The sequence below is a fragment of the Aristolochia californica genome, unplaced genomic scaffold (assembly GCF_029961685.1).
Source record: "Aristolochia californica isolate CCGP_79_NKW_82.1479 unplaced genomic scaffold, dmAriCali1.0.hap1 SCAF_12, whole genome shotgun sequence".
In the NCBI taxonomy this organism is placed as follows: Eukaryota; Viridiplantae; Streptophyta; class Magnoliopsida; order Piperales; family Aristolochiaceae; genus Aristolochia; species Aristolochia californica.
The window spans coordinates 31,350,206-31,372,298 of NW_027181793.1; the positions used below are offsets into that span (position 1 = coordinate 31,350,206).

General features: G+C 37.7%; 3 protein-coding genes across 5 annotated transcripts; all 3 read left to right on the forward strand.

Moving 5' to 3' along the window:
* The first annotated feature begins 4,177 nt into the window (after positions 1-4,177).
* LOC137946472 (protein HYPER-SENSITIVITY-RELATED 4-like) lies at positions 4,178-5,763 on the forward strand. 2 transcript variants are annotated; one of them, XM_068792782.1, is made up of 2 exons: positions 4,178-5,176; positions 5,286-5,763. In XM_068792782.1, the coding sequence occupies exons 1-2, from the start codon at positions 4,178-4,180 to the stop codon at positions 5,715-5,717; spliced, it is 1,431 nt and encodes a 476-aa protein (XP_068648883.1). In that variant the 3' UTR covers positions 5,718-5,763. The 2 variants fall into 2 exon arrangements, with proteins under 2 accessions (XP_068648883.1, XP_068648884.1); XM_068792783.1 differs by having other exon boundaries at positions 4,178-5,128.
* An 838-nt stretch (positions 5,764-6,601) lies between these two features.
* Positions 6,602-9,076, forward strand: LOC137946897 (putative wall-associated receptor kinase-like 16). The gene is made up of 3 exons (XM_068793180.1): positions 6,602-7,466; positions 7,562-7,732; positions 7,903-9,076. Exons 1-3 carry the CDS (start codon positions 6,602-6,604, stop codon positions 9,063-9,065), a joined length of 2,199 nt encoding a protein of 732 aa, XP_068649281.1. The 3' UTR covers positions 9,066-9,076.
* Positions 9,077-16,163: 7,087 nt separating this feature from the next.
* LOC137946286 (uncharacterized) lies at positions 16,164-20,402 on the forward strand. 2 transcript variants are annotated; one of them, XM_068792521.1, is made up of 7 exons: positions 16,164-16,605; positions 18,113-18,254; positions 18,707-18,854; positions 18,970-19,045; positions 19,334-19,445; positions 19,582-19,673; positions 20,062-20,402. In XM_068792521.1, exons 1-7 carry the CDS (start codon positions 16,570-16,572, stop codon positions 20,104-20,106), a joined length of 651 nt encoding a protein of 216 aa, XP_068648622.1. In that variant the 5' UTR covers positions 16,164-16,569; the 3' UTR covers positions 20,107-20,402. The 2 variants fall into 2 exon arrangements, with proteins under 2 accessions (XP_068648622.1, XP_068648621.1); XM_068792520.1 differs by having other exon boundaries at positions 19,582-19,668.
* The last annotated feature ends 1,691 nt before the right edge of the window (positions 20,403-22,093 follow it).

The window sequence follows — 22,093 nt, forward strand, 5'->3', positions numbered from 1 at the left end:
GAAAAATATAAAAAATTGAAACCAAGTGGAGATTGTTAGAAATGTGGTTTTAAAAATGAAGTTTTGATTTATGAGTTTTGTAATGAAAAAGTTTTAATTAGGTTTAACAATGGCTTATTTAATTATTAGGTTTTACTTGTTTTATTAATTTCTCTATTAATTTCAAAGTTATTATGGCATTAAGATTTGGTTATCCAAATAAGCTTGCTAAGTCTATGTGAAGTCAGGTAGACAATCCGGATTGCAGGTGAAATATGCAAAAGCACTTGTTTGACTACAAGGAGCAAGCTTATCACCCCTAAAATTCTTCTTATTCATATGGTCAATTTCTTGCAACAATATAATTCATCATAAAAGGCATGTATAATTTATGTTATCATGAAATTCTTTTGTTTATCATCTCCTAAGAGGCCAAAATCTGGTTTTGATTCTAGTGTCGGGATAGTTTTAGCTTGGAGTAGCATTGAGTCGAGACGACTTTAAAACCTGTATATGTTTGAGTTGGGTTTGATTTAAATATTTTGAACTCGAGTAAAGCCTATCATCAAGGCTAAAATTGGAATTGAGTTCGAACCCAAGAATTTTAACCGAGTTTGAACTCGAACCTATTTTTAAAATTTTGCATAAAGTATAAGTCAAATAAATTATATATAAAATTATTACATAAATTTTACTTAAAATTGAGCATGACCTCTATACATTAAATTTGTAAGAAGTTGTTTATATATTGCATAAAATTGTTCATTAACATTACATAATGTTATGTATAAACTTTATTTAATAATCAAAAACAAATTTTTTAATAAAATATTTATGTGAATTTTACAATCACATAATAAAAACTATTAAATCTAATATAAATTTATAAACTATAACTCTTTCTCTTTGTGTCAGAAAGTTTTTTTTCGCATGACCAAAATCTCTACCTTTAACAAAAACAAAAGCATAAAATTGTAGTGAAAAATATTAGTCAATAAAATCTTTGGTCATAGAGTTCTCCTTGCCAAATAAATGGGACTCAAAAACAGCACACTGCTAATACAGAATGAGTTTCGTGACAAAGACAGGATTGAAAATCTAAACAAAATGGTAGGACAAAGTCGAGTTAATTCAAATTTATTGACCAAAATAGTTGACCCAAGTTCAACTAGAATCAATCACCTCCCTAGGTTAATGATTAAGTCATTTTTATAACATCAATATTAAACATAATTATAAAACCTAGATAGGACGTGGTGATTGAACCAGATTCCCTTTGGGTCACAGATTAGAAAAGTCAGGGAAGAACAAAAACTTGATTGACCCTAATTGGATTCCCTAGCTTAATTGATATTACTCTCTCCCATGCGTACCAACAGGGAGGGGTGTTTGGTCATCCCCTGCCTTTCTATTGCGTCAATGATGCCCAGCCATGATGACTAAGAGAGCAGAACTCCATGCTGGCACCAAAAAAGGAGAGGAGGCTTGGTGGCTCTCTACCCCACTGAGTCTCTTAGTAATAGATCTCTGACAAACAAAGAGAAGAAGAGGGGGAAGAGGGAGAAGAGGGGCAGACAGCATTCAATTATTTGATTTTTATAAAAAAAAATCTAAAATGAACATTGAATGCATGGACTAGAAATTTCTTCTTTGGCAAAGCGCAAACGGCACGGCGGATTTTGATTCAAATTTTACTGTGGTTCGGAGAAAACCCTCCCACATTGACATGACCATTTCTTCCTTCTGTACGTTCTAACCGGTCGATTAGTTTTCGGTGGACGTCAGACTTTCGAGCAACGCGCAGAAGACCCAGAAAAGGATGGAGGAGGGGCTAACATTTAATGAGTCTCGTCCTTTTGTCTCTGAGAAACTTCTCCTCTGCTTCCACGGATCAGACTGCTGATTGCGTGTTTGGAAAGAGAGAGATCGGAGGACTGATAACAGGAAATAACAGAGAACTTTACTAAATTATTTATTTAAAAAAATTATTAACAAAAATAACCCATTTTCCAAACTTAATATTAAAATATTTAACTATTCATGTATACGGTCCAACTTGCCACATCAGCTTTGACTACTTACTAGGTGCCACATCAGCATGCCACATCACCACTTGAAGGAACTTATATAACATCATATACCACGTCATCAAATCAACATCTCATCATCCAAGTAGGATACCACATCATCATGTCTTATCATCGTAATGCCATACCAGCCCTCTCTCTCATGCTTCCTTCTAGACATTTTAGAGTTTCAAAGTATATTCCTCTCAACCCAATCTTCGTCTAAACCACGTCTTTGGTTCTTCTTCTTTGTTCCTCTATGTTTATTTCTTTGTTCATCCTCTTGCCTCCCTCTTTTTTAAAATCAAAGCCTATCATTTCATCATCTTGCCGCCTCCTTCTCTCAAAATCGAAGCCGTATTAAATTCCTCTCACCCTCCAAAGCTGAATTTCATAAGCCGATTGACCAAAGTAATTTTTTTGGGTTTATTTTAATTTTGATAAAAAATATTCTAAGGGTTTTCTGTTAATTGAATTTAATTTGTATTTAATTATTGCATTGATTTTAACTTAGGTATTTAATTATAGTATTGATTTTTCGTGCGATTTACAGTTTAATTTCTGAATTTCTGTTAATATTTTTTTTTTGTCAATTACTGATCAATTGAATAGTGATTTAAATTGAAGTTATTACTAATTTTAATTGAAACTTGATTGAATTGATCTCTGTATTTATTAATTTTTTGTATTTTAGTTTATGGATTTCTATGCCATAAAATGTTGTATTTTATTTCAATAAATTGAGATAATTATTCAATACTGATGATTTTGAATGTTGTTTTTATTTTTTTTAATTAAACGATGATTTTATTTTGATAGATGATTTATCGAAGTTGATTTTCTTTTTTTCAATACAAATTACAATTTTGTGTGTATAGGGCCAAAACCCTTTCCAAATTTTTAGGATTTAGGGTTTATGGTTTGAAACCCTCAAGCCTAAACCCTAAACCCTGTCTTATGGAAGTTGATTTTTGTTTTTTAATAGAAATTATAATTTTGTGTGTTTAGGGCCTAAACCCTATCCAATTTTTTTTAGGGTTTAGGGTTTGAAACCATCCTAAACCCTAATCCCAATGCCCTAACTCTAACCTAAACCCTAAACCCCAAAACCTAAAAGCCCATACCCTAAGCCCCAATCCTTTAACCCTAATCCTAAGCCCTAAACCCTAAATCCTAAGCCTAACCCTGAACCACAAACCCTAAGCCCTAAGCCCTAAACCCGAAGCCCTTAGTCCTAAGCATGAAGCCCTAAGTTCCAAACCCTAAACCCTAAACCTCAATCCTATGTCCTAAACTCTAACCCTCGCCCTAATCTTAAACCCTAAACCCTTACCCCCACCCTAATCTCCCCCCTCCCCTCTTCTCTCTCTTCTTTTTTATTTTTCCTTCTCTTCCTTGAACCAAAGTATTTTGAGTTCATATTTTAAACCGGTTGGGTTTTGAAATGTTGTTATGTTCAATTTGATGGTGTGTTCAGTTTTGGATTTATTAGTTGATGATTCTGATTTGGATTAAATCTGATTTCGTTCTTAAATATCGTATTTCAGATTTGATTAAGTATGAAAAGAAACACAAATTGGGTTAAGCACCTGAAATTGATGTTTTTAATTCTGATTTAGGGTAAATGAGTTATGTAATTTCATGTTTGTCTCGATTAAAGTTTGTTGACAAATTGACACGTGTTCGATGGTGTAGAGTGGTGATGTGGCATGACCACCTGTGAGTTTGACTGCACACCTATGCAGTTGACCGACATATTTTTATATTAAATTTGGAAATAGGTTATATTTGTTAATATTTTTTTAAATGGGTAATTTTGTAAATTTCCACAGGAAATATGAACAACTCTATTTTTTAACCCTTTCAAATTTAATGGGCAGTTTAGAGGTATGGATCCTCTACGAAAAGAGCAAAGAAAATGGAGCGTCAAGCATGTTCTTCATTTGACTGAAAGACTCAGTTTCAGTCAAACGATTCACCATTAATGGTGACACGCCAATGGAAATCACTCTTCAATCTTCTCCATCTACTCTATAAAATCCGTGGGACTCTCGACTGTAACTCCCAGGAAGTTGTTTTCCTAAACTTTTTAGAATTCGCGGGCTTTTCCTTGCAGTTCACTACCCAGATCAATGGCCTCCACAAAGTCCATATTGTCTACTGCTGCCTCTCTTGCTGCTTCAGCCATGCTCATCCGCTCCATAGCAAACGATTTTTTGCCTCATCATCTTCACAACTATGTTTTCTTCCGCTTCCACAACCTCCTTTCGCGTTTCTCTACCCAGATGACGATCACCATAGAGGAGATTGATGGGTTCTCCATCAACCAAATGTACGTAGCCGCAGAAATTTATTTGGGTTCCAAGTCCTGCTCTTCTACCTGCAGGAGAATAAGAGTCAGCAAACCTGAGAAAGATAAAAACATTAGCGTCAGCGTGGACAAAGATGAAGAGATCATCGATACTTTTGAGGAGATTGAGCTCAAATGGACGTTCGCTTGTCGAGAGACCGAGAGTCGGATCATCCGCGACGAGTTCAATTCGACTGTTAGATCAGAGGTCCAGTTCTTCCTCCTCACTTTCCACAAGAAGTATAAAGATAGGGTGCTAGGTTCTTACTTGCCTCATGTTCTACACCAATCCAAGGCCTTGAAAGAGGAGAAGAAGGGGCTCAAGCTCTACACGGTGAAATACGAGCGAATATATGGCAATTTCAATGATGCATGGAATTCAATAAATCTAGATCATCCTGCAACTTTCCAGACTATTGCGATGGACCCTGAGCAAAAATGCGAGATAATGGCAGACCTTGACAGGTTCGTCAAGAGAAGAGAATACTACCGAAAGGTTGGAAAAGCTTGGAAACGTGGGTACTTGCTCTATGGACCTCCTGGGACTGGGAAATCGAGCTTGATCGCAGCGATCGCAAATTACCTCAACTTCAACATCTACGACTTGGAGCTTTCAGATATTCAGTGCAATTCAGAGCTCAGAAAACTTCTTGTTGCCACTGCAAATCGATCTATCCTGGTAGTCGAAGATATCGACTGCTCGATCGATTTAAATGATCGGCAGGAAAATCAGGTAGAAGTCATGAACGGAAGATTCCGACATACGAACCAAAAGAATCAGGTTAATACACACATAATTCTGGATTACATCGTTGGCATGAATTGATTGGGCTATTTTTTTACGTTTGATATCACTGCTCTAAATAATTGACTTCTGATTTGAATCTCAGGTGACTCTTTCAGGTCTGCTCAACTTCATAGATGGACTTTGGTCCAGCTGCGGGGACGAGCGAATCATAATCTTCACCACTAACCACAAAGAGAAGCTGGACCCGGCTCTACTGCGGCCAGGCCGCATGGACATGCATATCCACATGTCTTATTGCAGTCCCAAGGGATTCAAACTTCTGGCAAACAACTATCTAGGCATTCAAGATCACCACTTATTTCGGAAGATCGAAGCTCTGTTTAGGGAGGTGGAGGTGACTCCTGCGCAGATTGCGGAGGAGCTGATGAAGCACGACAACCCGGAGATGTCCCTGGCTGGAGTTGTGGAATTCCTCACAGTGAAGAAGATGGAAGTCAAGCAAGTCAAGGATGGCGAAGAAGATAAAACTGCAGATGGGGAAGAAGCAAGGAACAAGGGTCAGCTAGTCGTTTGATAACAAAGCTAATAGAAAGTCGATTTCAAATATGAAAGATTGTTAGTATGTGTTCACCTTCTAAACTATGTAAGAGTGTTATCAATTGTATTGGCTAATTTCGTTGTTAATTAGTGGTAATAGAACCTGTCGTTGCATGAAAGGGATTAGCTAAATAATTTAATCCGGTTGAACCAAACCCGGCCATTCATTGGGTCAATGATCAACTAGGTTTTTATAATATTGATTTTAAAGTATATAATACTTTTAAACCATATTTTAAACACAAGAATATTTAGTTCTAAATAGTCCACTGACCAGTCGATAGACGCCAGGTCGAGTGGTTGTTGATCCAGATTTACTAGACAGATCTCTGGCTAGTGCCACGTCGAAGTTTCAAAATTGGTTATTTTCATTCATCGCGCATATGAATGAGGGACACGCCTTGCCTTCCTCTGAATCTGTATTTCTTGACTCAAAAAAGTCTTCTTTATGATTCAAGAACCTTTTTGCCATTAATTAAACAACTGTAGATTTCTACTCTTGACGAGAGAACAGTCAGCAGAGATACACGAAAAGCCGGCAAAAGACTTCAGCCGGCGACGTTTCTCCTGGTTAAATTCATCAACGATGACCACACCAGGTCTCGGTGATGGAAATTTCCTTCACTTCTGCCTCTATTAGAACAGAAGTCAAATCAATCCTATGTTTTTTCATTTTTTTTATGTTGCCTATGTTGAATCTTTCTCCTCCCAGAACTCTGTAATAAAATTTTAGGGAAGACAAAATCAAAGCTGACCTTCGCAACTGACAGGGACGGCTTCTCTTACAAACTCATCCTGCAGCCATTTATATGAAGATCAAAACAGGAACAAAATCAGAAGGAGGAGCAGGCAATTGGCATCATGTCTAAGGTACGGATTCCTCTTCTGCTCTTGCTCTACATCGAGTGCCTGACAACAGCTTCGGCCTCTGAATCAAAACCAGGCTGCCAATCGGAGTGTGGTGGCGTGGCGATTCCCTACCCATTCGGCACCGAAGAGGGCTGCTATAGGGACAAATGGTTCGCCCTTACCTGCAACAGCTCCTTCAATCCTCCGAGGCTGTTTATCGGCACAAGCGACGTCGACATCTCTCATATATCATACACAGAAGTGAAACTCAGAAACTGGATAGCACGGCAGTGTTACAATTCATCGGGTCAAGTTGTCAATAAAAGTAGTGCCTTCATCGAGGTTGCCGAGAAAGGTCCATTCATCTTCTCCACGCGCAACAAGTTCACCTCTGTTGGTTGCGACACTGTTGCAGTGATTGTAGGCTCCAAGGGCCTGAATTACACCGGCGGATGCCTCTCTGTCTGCGCAAACAAGGAAACAGTTTCCAACGGTTCTTGCTCTGGAGTGGGCTGCTGCCAGACCACGATCCCCAAGGGACTGAAGAAGTATTCCGTGGGGTTAAGTAGCTTAAATAAGCACAACCAGACATGGAGTTTCAACCCCTGCAGCTACGGCTTCATCGTGGAGGAACAAGCGTACAACTTCTCACTATGGGATCTCACGGATCCCGATTTTCTAGACAGGATTAAGCAGACACCGGTTGTGCTCGACTGGGCCGTAGGGAAGGAAACGTGCGAGGAAGCTCGGAGGAATTCGACAAGTTATGCTTGTGGCAAGCTTACAAGTTGCTCTAAATCGGATAATGGACCTGGCTATCGTTGCAGCTGCATCGAGGGTTACGAAGGAAATCCGTATCTACCCGACGGATGCCATGGTATGCACGTGCTCGTGCACCAGAGTTCCTTCCGGCCTCTTCAGCATTTGATGTTATATTAAAATTACTAAGTTTGTACTGTCTGTGGATTGCAGATACCGACGAGTGCCAGGATCCCAGCAAAAATAACTGCGACGGAATTTGCCATAATGTAGCGGGGGGGTTTTCCTGCTCTTGTCCAAAGGGTACACATGGCGATGGCCGGAAAGATGGAGAGGGTTGCATTCCCGACAGTAAAGAAGTTCCATTGACGAAGATCATTCTAGGTAATTTGGTTATTTGTTTTTCGACTTCTATCCATCATACAAGTATTATATGCGTAGTATCTATATTTAAGTTTATGAAAGAGTATTTAAAACGTATTAACTGATCTGTGTATTTTTGTTTCTTTTCCGTAAACAAAGAATTATATCTTAATACATCTTAATGAATGCAGGCACAGGGTTCGGCCTGTTATTTGCACTCGTAGTCAGCTACTGGTTATACTGGGTATGGAGAAAAAGAAGGCTCATGAACCTCAGGGAGAAATTCTTCAAGCAGAATGGAGGCTTGTTGCTGCAACAGCAACTATCTAAGCACGAAAGCATCCATGAAACAACGAAGATATTCACTGCCGGCGAGCTCGAAAGAGCCACAGAAAACTTCGCTGAGATTCATATTATCGGTCGGGGAGGATATGGCACGGTATACAGAGGCATCTTGTCGGATCAGAGAGTAGTCGCCATTAAGAAGTCCAAGTTAGTGGACGAGAGCCAAATCGAACAGTTCATAAACGAGGTCGCCATTCTCTCCCAGATCAATCACAGGAACGTTGTTAAGCTCTTGGGATGTTGTCTAGAAACAGAGGTGCCCTTGCTGGTTTATGAATTTATCCGCAACGGGACCCTCTTTCACCATATCCACGGCAAGGGCTATGAGGGCTCACTCTCATGGAAGAACCGCCTCAGGATTGCTGTTGAGACTGCCGGTGCACTTGCTTATCTCCACTCTGCGGCTTCTGTACCTATCTTCCATAGAGATGTAAAATCCACAAACATACTCTTGGATAGCAACTACACAGCTAAAGTGTCAGACTTTGGAGCATCGAGATTGGTTCCGACGGACAAAACTCAAATCACTACCCTAGTGCAAGGGACTTTGGGTTATTTGGATCCTGAGTACATGCAGACAAGCCAATTAACTGATAAGAGTGATGTCTACAGCTTCGGGGTGGTGCTCGTGGAACTGCTAACAGGGGAGAAGCCTCTCTGTTTCAAGAGGTCCCTAGAAGAGAGAAGCCTTTCAATATACTTCCTTTCTGCTATGAAAAATGACCAGCTGTTTCAAATTGTTGAGCCAAGGGCTTTAGAGGAAGGAGGGACAGTGGAAGTGCTGGCAGTAGCTGAGGTTGCCAAGAGGTGCTTAAGACTTAAGGGGGAAGAACGACCTACAATGAAGGAAGTGGCATCACTGCTTGAGGGTCTCATAACCAAGAGTAGTCATCCATGGGTTCCACTGGAGCACGAAGAGGGAAAGAGCCTGCTGCTTGAACCATCTTACCCCGGAGATTATAGCTTAAATAGCTACATGATAACCACCAGCCTTGAAGCTCCACGTTAATTGTTAAACCGAGAGAGCAAATTTGTGTCTTCACTGTTAATCTGTCCAGGAGGCAGAGTGAAAAAGTGGGAGACTTCTGATTCGTCAGATACTGGTTGATTGTAATTTGGGTAAAGACACTTGGTGAAGAAGAATTAAAGAGACTCTTAAACTCGTGTGACATGTGAGGTGTAGCTGTAATGACAATATACGAGTAGGAGATTGATAACCATGGAATGTTTTGGAGTGAAGATACTCCTTATGCGAGTGGTCAATCTATCTTTCTTAACGAATATATATTTTTTGTCATCTTATTAATGGTAACAAAAGTTCTCCTAATTTCAACTTGTGTCCATTAAATGATCGATTAATCATAATTTTCAAAAGGGTATCAATTAAATGATCGATTAATTCACAACTCAAATGTATTGGTCTTCTAAAAATGTGTTCTCGCAACTTTATCAAGGGAATTTGAAAACATGTACTAAGATGGATCTCATGCCTTTCCCTTTGCAAAAACAATGCAAAGGAGGAGGTTGCGAGGTATCGCCCTCTTCCACAGATAGATTAGGGAAAGTATCAAGGAAGAAGTTTTCCCTTATCTTAAAATTATTTTTATTTATTTATTTTGGAGATGATCTCATCCCAAATTAATTGATGAGAAAGTGTGACTAACCTTGTTTTAACCAGACTCCTTCATTTCACAGTGTTAATGACTAATCAATTTTTTTAATATTGACATGTACCCAAAACTTCCACTAATCATATTACATGTATACAAATTTAACTTATTTATAAGGGGTTGTAAATGAACACACCCATTAAAACAAAACTCCTTCGTAAATGTGGGGCTTGCTCAACCCTCACTCTTTGACTTGTTTTGTCATAAACAATATCGCTTTTAGTTGTTGAAGACTCGAACAAGGCGTTTATGTGGCTTGGACTCTCTTAGAGTACAAGGATTGTTGGGGAAAAAAAGATGAATTATCTTAGAGGATGTGCCCATATTGAATGGTTTATACTTGTAGAAGACAAGAAGAAGGGTGGCATACTTATAATTTATACGATGATTCAGCTTTTATTTTCAGCCCTCAGGTTAAAGAGTATTTGTGTAACATTTCAACTGTAAGTGGTTATATAAAGCTTAAGGGAGAAGATTACGGCTTTACTTTGAAACCCTAATCCATCTGACCCCTTCTTCTCACTCAAACCTCTTAACATTTTTGCTCTTCTTCGAGCTCCTTTTGTCTTTTTCACATCTCTTTCTCTCTCTTCTTTTTACCTTCTTCTTACTCAAAACCTTTTCAAATTTATGATAATGAATTCCTAAGGTTTGACACGGTATCAAAGCAAAGGTATTAGAATTCCAAGTTATTTTTTTTGTTCGATTTATGTAGAAGGTTGCGTGGAACATGTTACGAATGTGTGGTTGAAGTTAATCAAAACAAATAAGTGATTCATCTTGGTTTTCTCTTATCTTTTATACTTGAAGTCTAAGACACATGATAGATATGTGTAGCATCTTACTCCACAACATATTTCATGGTTTTTAGTGAGAATTTGACTTAATACATTAGCTCATGAAAGGTTTTACGTGCTTCAAGATCACACCTTTACCTACCTTCTTGAACTACCCAAGTGTTACTTAGTTGGTACTTGATATGTTGCATCAATCTTTAAAAGATTTATTTCTGAAAAAGGGTTTCGTACATACATTTAAGTTCTGCCCTCGAGTTTATCTCATCATCTTGGCAGTAGGTTGGAGAGAACATAACAACAAAGTAGTTTCTGTTTTTTTGCAAGAAAACATTAGTAGAAAGTCTTTTTATCCTCTTGGTTTGATCTTTTGGATTTTGGAGGTGGCATCTAAGGAATTTTTTGAAAACTTCTCTTCACTCTCTTGTTGAATCGAGGTTTGGCAGAATGAAACTGTATAGGTCTCTAGTTGCAATTAAATTGCTTATTTCGAGTAGTTCGGCTTCATATTTATTAAAAGAAGTTGTTTCCAACCTTCTTACTTGCTTCAAAAACTACTTTTAGTCCTTGTTGAATTAGGACCTTGGAGCATCACCTGACTACTTGTTAAACTAGATGTTGCTTACATAGTTGGTTCAATCCTTCACGGATTAGGATAGTTGGTGAGGTTTATTTAGCTAAGAAGTTAGCCTTCTTCTTACCCTGAGGTTCAACCTACCTGTGAGAACTTTATTTGGAAGTTGATTCCTTCTCTGATGAGAACATGTTTGTGAATCAAGATTAAGATTAAGGTTTTTTTTTTTATTTGTAAACTTTTCAAGCCATTAGCTAATCGTGGGGGTCAAGTCTTGACCTTTGTCATAGCCTCAAGTTATGGCAGTCTTGTTGGTTAACTTGAAGTTATGGAAATTCGAAGTTGCTTAAATTTATTTTGTTGGTGGTTATTGCATATTGTTAGTTTTTGAATTTTTGGTTGATTAAAGGTTCCACTTCTTGGCTGAATAGTTTTTTTTCTTTCAAATATGCTTGGTAAAAGTGATTTGCTCAAGATAACCACTATTCCACTTAAAGAATTGTCAAATTACTTGAGTTGGTCTCAATTTGTTAAGTGGTTTCTTATTACTCAAGACGTGTCAGTTCATCGGATTAAGCCACCTCCTTTTGTTGATGAAGAAAATATTCTATATAAAATGGTTTAAAGAAGAAACTTTGGTCATTACCTGAGTGATTAATAGTACGAAAGAGAGTGTCATAAATTATGAGGTCCACATTGAAACAACAAAACTTGTTTGGGAACTTGGGCAAAACTTTACTCTAATGTTGACAATTTAAAAAAGTTATATGACATTTTTAAGATAATGTACAATACCAAAAAGTAGATTTTGTATGATTAGTTTGCTAGATTCGAATGACTTATGCAAGAATGGAAGTTCGCACAACTATGCTTAAGCAAAGGGACAAACTAGTGATTGCTATTGGCCTTTCAAACCTGAAATCATACTGTGAAGTGGCTAAAATTCAGATTCTTAGCTCTGTTGCATTTCCTTCATTTGATGACATATGTGCCACCATGCTTCATATCTATGATACATCTTCAACCACACCCACAAATACATCTTCAGCCATGTACTCCTAGAGTAAGGGAGGGAATACAAATAATAGAGGTCGTGAAAGGAATTCTAAGGGTGGCAAAGGAAGAAGTAGTAGAACTAGTCAAGGTTCCCTAAGAGTAGAAAATTAGAATTGGATGTATACTTATTATGGAGGGCTCAATCATCTAGTTGACACATGTTTGAAAATACATAAGAAAAAAAATGGGACTGCTAATCAAACTTCCAACACTATTAAAACTAATATTGAAGGGAATGTTAAGCCCTCAAAAGGTAAGCATGCCTTAACTGATGAGGATTTTGAATTACTTCATAAACATAATATTACGTTCCATTCTACCTCTAATACAACATCCTCCTCTCCCACTTCAATAACTACTATGACATGTATGGTTTTTGTTATTTGTTTATCTCCTTCTCCTCGGGTCATTGACTATGGGCTTCCGACCATTGATTGATAATATTAGTCTCTCGAATTCTCTATGTCCTTGTTTAAAAGATAAATTTGTGTCTATAGCAAATGGATCTCAAACCAAGGTACAAGGAATTGGATCTACTTCTCCTATACCCTCTCTTCACTTAAATAATATTCTTTTTTTTCCTCAATTTCCATTAAGTTTATTATCTGTTAGTAAGGTCACCAAAAAATTTAATTGTTCTATAACTTTTTATTTTAGTCACTGTTTTTTTTTTTTAGTATTTGTAGACCAAATAGGTGATCGAATGAGCAAGAGGACTTCTACTTATTGGACAATCTAGTAGTCATTAACAAAAAAAAATGTAGTGAGAATGGTACTATTAATCAAATATCATGTGCTTACACTCCACAATAGAATGAATTGGCCGAAAGAAAAAATAGTCGTTTACTTGAAGTTTCTATCCTTATTAATCGATTGCCTTCCTCAGTTCTACACAAAAATCCACCATACTCCATGTTGCTTCCTAATGATAATATTTTTTCTCTTCCTTTGAAGGTTTCCTAATGACACAACTCCTCATACAAACAAGTTGGACCCTTGGGTTATTCAATGTTTTTTTTTGTAATACTCTCATACCCAAAAAGGTTATATAAGTTATAATCCCCTTCAAAAAGAGTGTTTGTATCAGTAAACATCATCTTTCTTCAAGGGCAAAATTATTATCCGTTGGGTGATGCACCACCCGGTTCAACAAGTTTTCTCAGGCTTATGATGTCATTGGGAGATCCACTCAGTTCAAGCATAAAGAGCAACAATCTAGATCCTCCTGCTCAATTGGCTGAACACCCTCTCTACAGATCCTTTTGAGGTTAGTTCTCCTCATTCTTTTTCTGTAATATTTGCTCCTCCTTATGACACCCAACGTATTGCTATTAGGAAAGAATTACACTCTTGCACTCAACAATCTATATTTTATCCTATGTCTAATTTTATTCGCTTATCTGTTATCTTCTAGCTATTGTACATGCCTTGCTTCTTTTTATTCTACACCTTTTCCTAGGTCTTATTAGGAGGCCCTTCATCATCTAGGATGAAGAGGAACCAATGAAGAAGAAATGTCTGGCTTATATGAAATCAAACTTGGCAATTGGTACCTCTACCACCATTAAAAAAAACAATGGAATACTAGTGGATCTCCAAAGTTAATTATAAACTGGATGGTACAAAGGCAAGGCTTAAAGCTAGGTAGAAATTAAGGGATATAATCAAGGTTATGAAATTTGATTATAAGGAGACATTCTCTCCTATGGAAAAGAAAATTTGGGTATGCATTCTTTTATCTCTTGCTACAGGTTTTCAATGGTTCTTATATCATCAGCTTGATGTAAAATTGCATTTCTTAATGGAGATTAAAAAAAAGATTATATGGACTAACCACCTCGGTTTGTGTTTTAAGTGGAGTTCATGTGCACATTACAAAAATCTCTATATGGGCTAAAACAATCACCGGGAGCATAGTTTGATAAGTTTAGTTGCGCAAAGCTTTAGGCTGGCTTTAACAAATGTATGGTGGATCACTCGGTATTTTTTAAATATACTAATAAGGGAGTTATTCTCCAAGTTGTGTATATAGATGCTATTATTATAAGACAAAATAATTAAAAAATTAGCAGCCAGATGAAAGAGAGATTGTGTAAGAAATTCAAGACAAAAGTCTTGGGACTTCTCAAATATTTCCTTGGGATTGAGGTGTTGTAATTTGAATATAGTATTATTTTTTGTCACAAAGAAAATATGTACTTGATTTTCTTTGTGAGACAAGGATGTTGGTTGTCGTCCTACAAACGCTCCTATGGACACTAATATGAAATTATGTGTTGGTTTTGGAGATGTAGATGTAGAGAAGTACAAAAGTTTGATAGAAAAATTGATATATCTTAGTATAACCAACTTGACATTTCTTTGGCAATAAGTGTTATTTGCTAGTACATGCATAAACCTCACAGTTTTCACTAGCAACCTCTAGAACAAATCTTCCGATACTTGAATTTTTTTCCTAAACATAGACTTCTATACTAATGCCATGGTCATACTAATGTTGAAAACTTTGCAAATTTTGGGCAAGCTCTCTGGATGATAGGAAATCTACCTCTGACTATTGCACATTAGTTGGAGGAAATCTAGTAACTAGGAAGAAGAATAAGTAAAATGTTGTTGTTTGATCTTGTGCAAATGCAAAATATAGAATCATGACACATGCAATGAGTGAAATGATATGGATTAAGTCTCTCCTCATAGAATTGGGGTTCAACAGAGACATTCCAATGAAACTTCATTGTGATAACCAAACAACCATGTGTGACTTCTAATCTGATCATTGTTGAAAGAACAAAGCACATAGGGGACAATTGCCATTTTGACAAAGAAAATTACAAGTTGGTGTCATAAGCCTTGAATATGTTCCATCTTAAGGTCAAGTTTCTGACATATTGACAAACTCTATTGCTTCAAAGACATTGAACACTGCATGCTCCAAGCTCGGAGTTTATGATGTTTTTGTACCAAATTGAGGATTGTTAGAAGATAAGAAGGAGAGTGTTATACTTGTAATTTATCTTATGATTTAGTCTTTATTTTCAGCCCGAAGGTCAAAGGGTATTTATGTAATGTTTCAAATTTAAGTGGTTATATAAAGCTTAAGGGAGAGGATTAGGGCTTTACTTCGAAAACCCTAATCCATTTGACACCTTATTCTCACTCAAGTTTGTTATCCTCTCTCATTTGAGCTCTCTCCCTCTTCTTCACATCTCTTTGTTTCTCTCTTCTTTTCACATTCTTACTAAAGCCTTCTCAAATTTATGATAATGGAATCCTAAGATTTGATAATACTTTATGGTACCCAAATTAAGTCATTCAACCAATTCATGTATAAAATAAGTTAAAAGTCCTTTAATAAAAACTGACCGAGTTGATAAGGTCCAATAGAAGCTAGGTTTAATTATGGGTTGACTTGCAATAAGATTGTAACGATGTTATTATGTATAAAAGTTTTTAAAAAAAATCAAGGGGGTGGGCTCCCTTTCACAAGGCAAAGGGGATTGGGAAGGAGGGCCCTTCCTTCACAAATTGAAGAAAGGGAGGAAGCGTGAGGCTTTGCTACCATGCTGCAATAAATTTTTGTAATGGGAAAGGATCTTTGCATCATTGCACAACAATGAAGAAGTTGAGGGACCCTCCCAATTGTTCCAACCAAACGGGAGGGGAAATAGTCTGAGTCCCCTCTCCTCCTAATCATCTTAGTTCATTGTGTGATTGGGTTAGTCATATTTTAACTCTACCCTAATCTTAAAATCTTGATTAGGGGATCTATTTTCTTTGCACATAACCCACAACTGAAGTTGTTTCCATGGGTGAAAGGTCCGATTGGAGTGTTCGAGCAGATTGATCTCTAATCTACCCGACGTCCGAATAGCCTGAAACAATTTTTTTCTTACGTAGGTTAGTCCCCGTTAGATATTGATTATTGATTTTCTTTTTTATGAGACGAAAATTGGTATGATGATGCGCGTTACTTCTGCTTCCTAGTGCTTGTTAAATGCAATCGCGATGTTCTAATCCCGGAAGCTCGGGTCAGTTCTGTTCCGTAAGCTCGGGTCAGTTCTGTTCAGAACTCAGAACTCAGACAATTGTGCAAACACGAGCATCCGACGCTACTATATTTGAAGGCTACACCCTATCGAAAGCTTCAAAGGTGAGACGGGACACACTTCATAGAAATTCCCCAAGGAATCGTGTCGTTGCCCCTCTGAGAAAGAGAATAAGAGGGTACAGGGCTGTGAATGCCTCTCGTGATTTGGTCCGATGTCGGTGAATATGGCCTTGCGTCCGATTCGAAGAAGTAATAGCATGAGTCCACTTTGATGAAAAAAAAAAAAAAAAAAGCAGAAAGAAGACATCGAATCTGTCTCTGCGGATTGCCCCACTTAATTAAGGTTTTTCTGTGTACTGGGTGTCCTTCAAATGATGGATTTGGATCCTCGGCAGTACGACCACGTGGTAAAACCTCTACTTCCTAACATAATTGTCAAACTTTCCGTTTTCATCATTTTTTAGTAATCAAGTCTCACCGGTTTAGTCCTTGATTTTTATTATTTATTTTGAAAGCATTTCAATCATGCGTTTCGTCGTCGGTTATTCTGTATCGATGTCATATGCAAGGTTGTTTGTCGGTGCATCTCTGTGTTTGATTTTTTGTAAGAATAAGAAGTAGCCGCCTTTCAGAAATTGCTTTATTATTAGTTGTATTCGGGCGTCGTCGCCCTTGTCTTAAGTTTATTCTGAAGCTCCATGATAGTTGCCTTCGTTCTGGTAGTTCGGTATGTGAAATGGACGTTTCCGATGGAGAAAACCCATTTTAGGCTCTGCTGTTGTTGAAAGTCGCGTCGTTGGCTAGCTGTTCTGGTTGAATTGAAAAGCCCCTGGACGATTTTTATTATTCGTTGTTTCTTTTTGGTTTTTTTTCTTTTCCTCGTATTTATTTTTGGCATCTTCCTTCTTGTAGGTAAGTAGAATCAATCATTTGCTGCCTAAATTACAAACCCCAACTTGAATGCATCTGCTAATATGACAAGCAGGCGTTGGAAAATGGCAATATTGATAAACCACAAAAAAAATAAAAATAAAAAGTTATGCTTTTTGTGTTTAAATTTTTTCCTCCGGTTGGTTTGTTCTTATTAGTTGTGGTTGCATCTGGAGTAAACAAATTCGCATGAGGGCTTTCAATAGCAATTTAAAATGAAACTGTTCAACTTTCTATATTCATTTAAAATTAAGTGTTTTAAGTTATGATCTAGGGAGCATTTTGTTCCTAAATGACATTTGACCAATACAGCAGCAAAGGAAATTCCTGCATAGGTCTTTATGATTTGTTTGCTACATCTTTAAAGTTGTTAAATCTATTACCCACTTGGATGCTTCTATTGAGAGCAGATAAGCCAAAATCCAAAATAGAGCTCACTTCCTTTTAGTTTCACAGATTATAGCAGTTCAAGTATTACTTATTTATTTATATTCATTTATGGAGTTACCTTGATGGGTTTTATGTTGACAGATTATGTTCTTATATGTTGAGTTTATTATCACTTATAAGTTTTTTAATAATACTTTGGGGCCAACATATCCATTTTTTAGGTAACTATGTGGATATATTTTTTAATGCAACTTGGGAAAATATCATGGTTTCTAATCATATAAGGATCTGGCATGACATTGCTTAGGAGCCCAATGCAACATCTTTTACTGCACCAGTGTTTAGTACTATGATCCTAGATTGGGCTTGGATAAAAAATGGGTTAGCTTAGGTAGATTGACTCAGATTCTTTAGCTTTATTTTGCTTTGGAACTGAAAACTGTCATGTCCACCGTCTGTATTATGTTCTGATTAGATGGTTAGACTGGTCTACTGTAGGCTTATTTGTTGTGATATGGACTCGATGTTCAGCTGGTTTTTCTGTTTGGTAAGACTTTTGAGATAAACACATCTATAATCTACATTTGTTGGCAGGCTATCAATGACGATGATGTTCGGAGCATAGTCCTCTCTTATCTTGTGCACAATTGTTTCAAAGAGACTGCAGAGACATTCATTGCTTGTACAGGGATGAAGCAGCCTTCCGATTATCCTGTAGATATGGAGAAAAGAAAACGTAGGTGAATCCTATGTCAACTTTTGATCCAAATTTATATAGGACCCTTTTTTGTATGTAATAGTACATTTAGAAGTTCATGGTGATTCCATGCCATTTAATGGTACCAGACTTCCTTTGACTTTACTGGAAAACAATTTTTGTGACTTTTCTTGGAAAACAATTGTTTGTTCTCCGAGATTGAGCAATGGCATGATACCTAACGAATATGTAAATTGGAACATCATAGTTATCTTTTTTTAGGATATAGATTATATTTACGGGCAGATGTAAAAGTGGAATTGATGTCCTGAAAATAATTCAATGGCCACCTGAAACTTTATTTAGTGATCCTGTAGCTTACCAAATTCATTGTCATCACCATTCTATTAGCCTTCAGCTCTTCCATAAACGAAATTGAGGTTGCTCATTAACATGTGTCTGATAACACTCTTCACTTGAATATCTGTCAGCAATTTTCCATTTCGCACTGGAGGGAAATGCTCTGAAGGCCATAGAGCTGACAGAACAACTAGCACACAACTTGCTTGAAGAAAACAAGGACTTGCATTTTGATCTTTTGAGTTTAGGTTTTGTGGAGCTTGTCTGCTCTAGGAAGTGGTGAGCAAACTACTGGACCATTTTAATTTTTTTTTTTTGTTATTGGTATGTATTGTTTGTTATTTAATTATTGAATGGATGCTCTTTAATCGGTGTTATTACTATTTCATGATAGCACAGAAGCTCTGGAGTTTGCACAGAGCAAGCTGACACCATTTGGGAAAGTGCAAAAATATGTTGAGAAACTTGAGGTATATCTGATGAGTGCTTTGAATATTTTATTTTTATTTTTTTGACTTTTAAATGTTTATCAGCATGTTGGGTTCCTGCTTGCCTGCCTGTTTCGTTGTATTGTCATGTTGGATGTTGTTGTTTCTTTTTATTCATTATTAGATGCTTATTGATTTGTATCAACCTTTTGCTCTTTATGTATGAAAAAGAATGAGAAGCTTATGCCAAAGAGTGTTTGTGACTTTGGACCACTGACTAGCATATGACTTAGTATTGAAAAAAGTTAACCAAGATGTTCTACACTCCAGGATTTTATGGCACTGTTAGCTTACGAAGAGCCCGAGAAGTCCCCAATGTTTCATCTGCTAAGCCTGGAATATCGCCAAAATGTAGCGGACAGTTTGAATAGAGCTATTCTTTGTAAGTTTTTGTTTTTTTTCATGTCAAAGAATGTTGTTTTCCAAGTGTAACCATTTTAGTCTGTCCCTGGTGTTTGCACATATATAATCTCATCCTTGATACTTTTCTTCTGCTCCATTCTTGTGATTGTTGACAGCACATGCAAATCTGCCAAGTTATTCATCCATGGAAAGATTGATTCAGCAAGCAACATTGGTCAGACAATACTTACACCATGAGCTAGGCAAGGTTAATGACTTAATTGCTTTTCTTTTTATCAGTTGTGAACTTAAACCAGTAATTTTGATTGACAGCTTCTTGGTCATCTGTGGCATCAAAAGCTGCATTCCATACCTTTTTTTTTTTTTTTTTTTTTGTTCATTCCATTCCTGCTCTTTATCAGGCCAATGTTTGCTTGAATTGCTGTAAATTCCTTAGCAGTTAAATGTCATTCACATGTTTTATAATTTCTTTCTCATCTGCATGTTTGTGAGGCTGAACCGGCTTCATAAAGAGAATCTTGTTCAAAGATTAATCTCTTTGAATTAGGCAGTTTTTGTTTAAACTTTTCTGAGGATGGTAAAAGTGGTGGCTCTGAACTAAAATGCGATATCTTACCATTTAATCATTACTGCAGGATGCACCTCCCCCTTTTTCTCTGAAGACATTTCTAAAGAGCTAAAATGTTGTTGAAAGATGCTCTTTGCTCGCAATCATCAGAACCATTTGGCTTGGAACTACCATGGAAAGATGGAGGCTCTTGTTGTGGGTAGTAGTGAATCGTAGGGAAGCTCTGAACATGGTGGCAAAGGTTTGAGCGGAAGACCATTTTCGGCAGTGAGCTAGTGGTCAATGTTGCGAAATTTGCATGTCTAAGCTCTGGTTTGTCTGTATTTTATCAGATATTCGTGTTTGCACTAACATGGTCTAAGAAGTTTTTGAGCTTCGTCTACTGTTCTGTCATGTTATTTACTTCTATAACGAAACTTTAAATATGAAATAATTAACTGATTTGAACTTTTAGAAGACTACGTTGCATCTCACCTAAGAAAATGTCGGAGACGTTCAAGATTGCTACTGAGGAAACCATGTTCTTGGAAATTTTCCACTGCTCCAAATGAAAACATTGTCATAAGCCGTGTTTAGGTATCACATTTTGCAACAAAATTGAACTTATATTGTTATCCATTGGCAAACTGAACTGAACTGATTGATTAGAAAAACTAACATATTTTACCAGTATGGGATGCAATATGATTCAATCAAATCTCCTACTCGTATATTGTAATTACAGCTAAACCTCACCTGTGAGATGAGTTTATGAATCTCTTTCCTCTGGCAGATGTTCTTTTATTCTTCTCCACCGAGTGTTTTTACCAAAATTACAATCAATCAGTATCTGGCGAATCAGAAGTCTCCTACCTTTTCACTCTGCCTCGTGGACAGAGTAACAGTGAAGGACAGAAACTCGCTTTTTCTCAGTTTAACAATCAACGTGGAGATTCAATGTTGATGGTCATCACATAGCTATTTAAGCTAAAATCTCCCATGTATGATGGTTCATGCAGCAGACGTTTTGCCTCTTCATGCTCCAGTGGAACCCATGGATGACGACTCTTGGTTATCAGACCCTCAAGCAGTACTGCCACTTCATTGTAGGTCGTTCTTTCCCTTTTGCAAGTCTTAAGTACCTCTTGGCAACCTCAGCTACTGCCAGCACTTCCACTGTCTCTCATTCCTCTGAAGCCCTGGGCTCAACAATTTGAAACAGCTGGTTATTTTTCATAGCAGAAAGGAAGTACGTTGAAAAACTATAATTCAGTTTTCTCGAGAAAAAAAAAAAAAAAACTGAATTACCTAAAATGATCTTCGTCAACGGAACTTCTTTCTGTCAGGAATGCAACAACCCCCTCTTTATCTTTCCGGCCATCGCTATTCGTACCCTTTGGACATGAGCAGTAGAAACCCCTCGCTACATTATGGCAAATTCCTTCGCAGTTGTATTTGGTGGGATCCAGGCACTCATGGTTATCTGCAAGCCACAGAAAGTAAAATCTTGGTAATTTTACCAGATCATCCTCACGTGGCCAGGTCCACCATCACTCGACCTGGACCAGATTCGGACCAGACTCGAGTCTTGTTTGGACTGGTCTTCCGAGTCGAGTCTTATTTGGTCTGGTCCGAGTTAGATCTGAATCCAGTCCGGACCGAATCCGGTCTGAGTCGCTGGTTTTCGAAATTAAATCACGCTCCCTAAGGGGCGGGTTTATTTTCGAACGAACAGCGCGAGACGGGAGGTTTGGCGCCGGGAGACGAGGGTCCGTCGGAGGAAAGGCGTTCCGTAGGTCGGAGGCTAAGCCAGAGTGGCACGCGGCTGCCGATGGCGGAAACTTCCGAAAAAGGGACGGGGAATTTTTCCCTGCGTCGTCGCCGAATGGGAAAGCTTCTTTAGTCCCTTGGGGATCGTCGTCTGGCAGCAGCTGACTCCAGAGCAAGAGCCGTTGGTAACTGTTTCCTTGTTTGTGCAAACAGAGAGGCATCCGCCAGCGTAATCCAGGCCCCTGGAGCCTACAATAATTGCAACGGTGTCGCAACCAACGGAGGTGAACTTGTTGCAAGTGGAGAAGACGAACGGAGCTTCCTTGACGACCTCGATGAAGACATCATTT

Bases quoted from the DNA above. Each gene is read 5' to 3' on its own strand.
- LOC137946472 (XM_068792782.1), top strand. From the start codon at position 4,178: ATGGCCTCCACAAAGTCCATATTGTCTACTGCTGCCTCTCTTGCTGCT. The intron at 5,177-5,285 runs GTTAATACACAC...TTTGAATCTCAG, and splicing joins ATACGAACCAAAAGAATCAG to GTGACTCTTTCAGGTCTGCT.
- LOC137946897 (XM_068793180.1), top strand. From the start codon at position 6,602: ATGTCTAAGGTACGGATTCCTCTTCTGCTCTTGCTCTACATCGAGTGC. The intron at 7,467-7,561 runs GTATGCACGTGC...TGTGGATTGCAG, and splicing joins TCTACCCGACGGATGCCATG to ATACCGACGAGTGCCAGGAT. The intron at 7,733-7,902 runs GTAATTTGGTTA...TAATGAATGCAG, and splicing joins ATTGACGAAGATCATTCTAG to GCACAGGGTTCGGCCTGTTA.
- LOC137946286 (XM_068792520.1), top strand. From the start codon at position 16,570: ATGATGGATTTGGATCCTCGGCAGTACGACCACGTG. The intron at 18,255-18,706 runs GTAGGTGAATCC...AATATCTGTCAG, and splicing joins AGATATGGAGAAAAGAAAAC to CAATTTTCCATTTCGCACTG. The intron at 19,046-19,333 runs GTATATCTGATG...TCTACACTCCAG, and splicing joins AATATGTTGAGAAACTTGAG to GATTTTATGGCACTGTTAGC.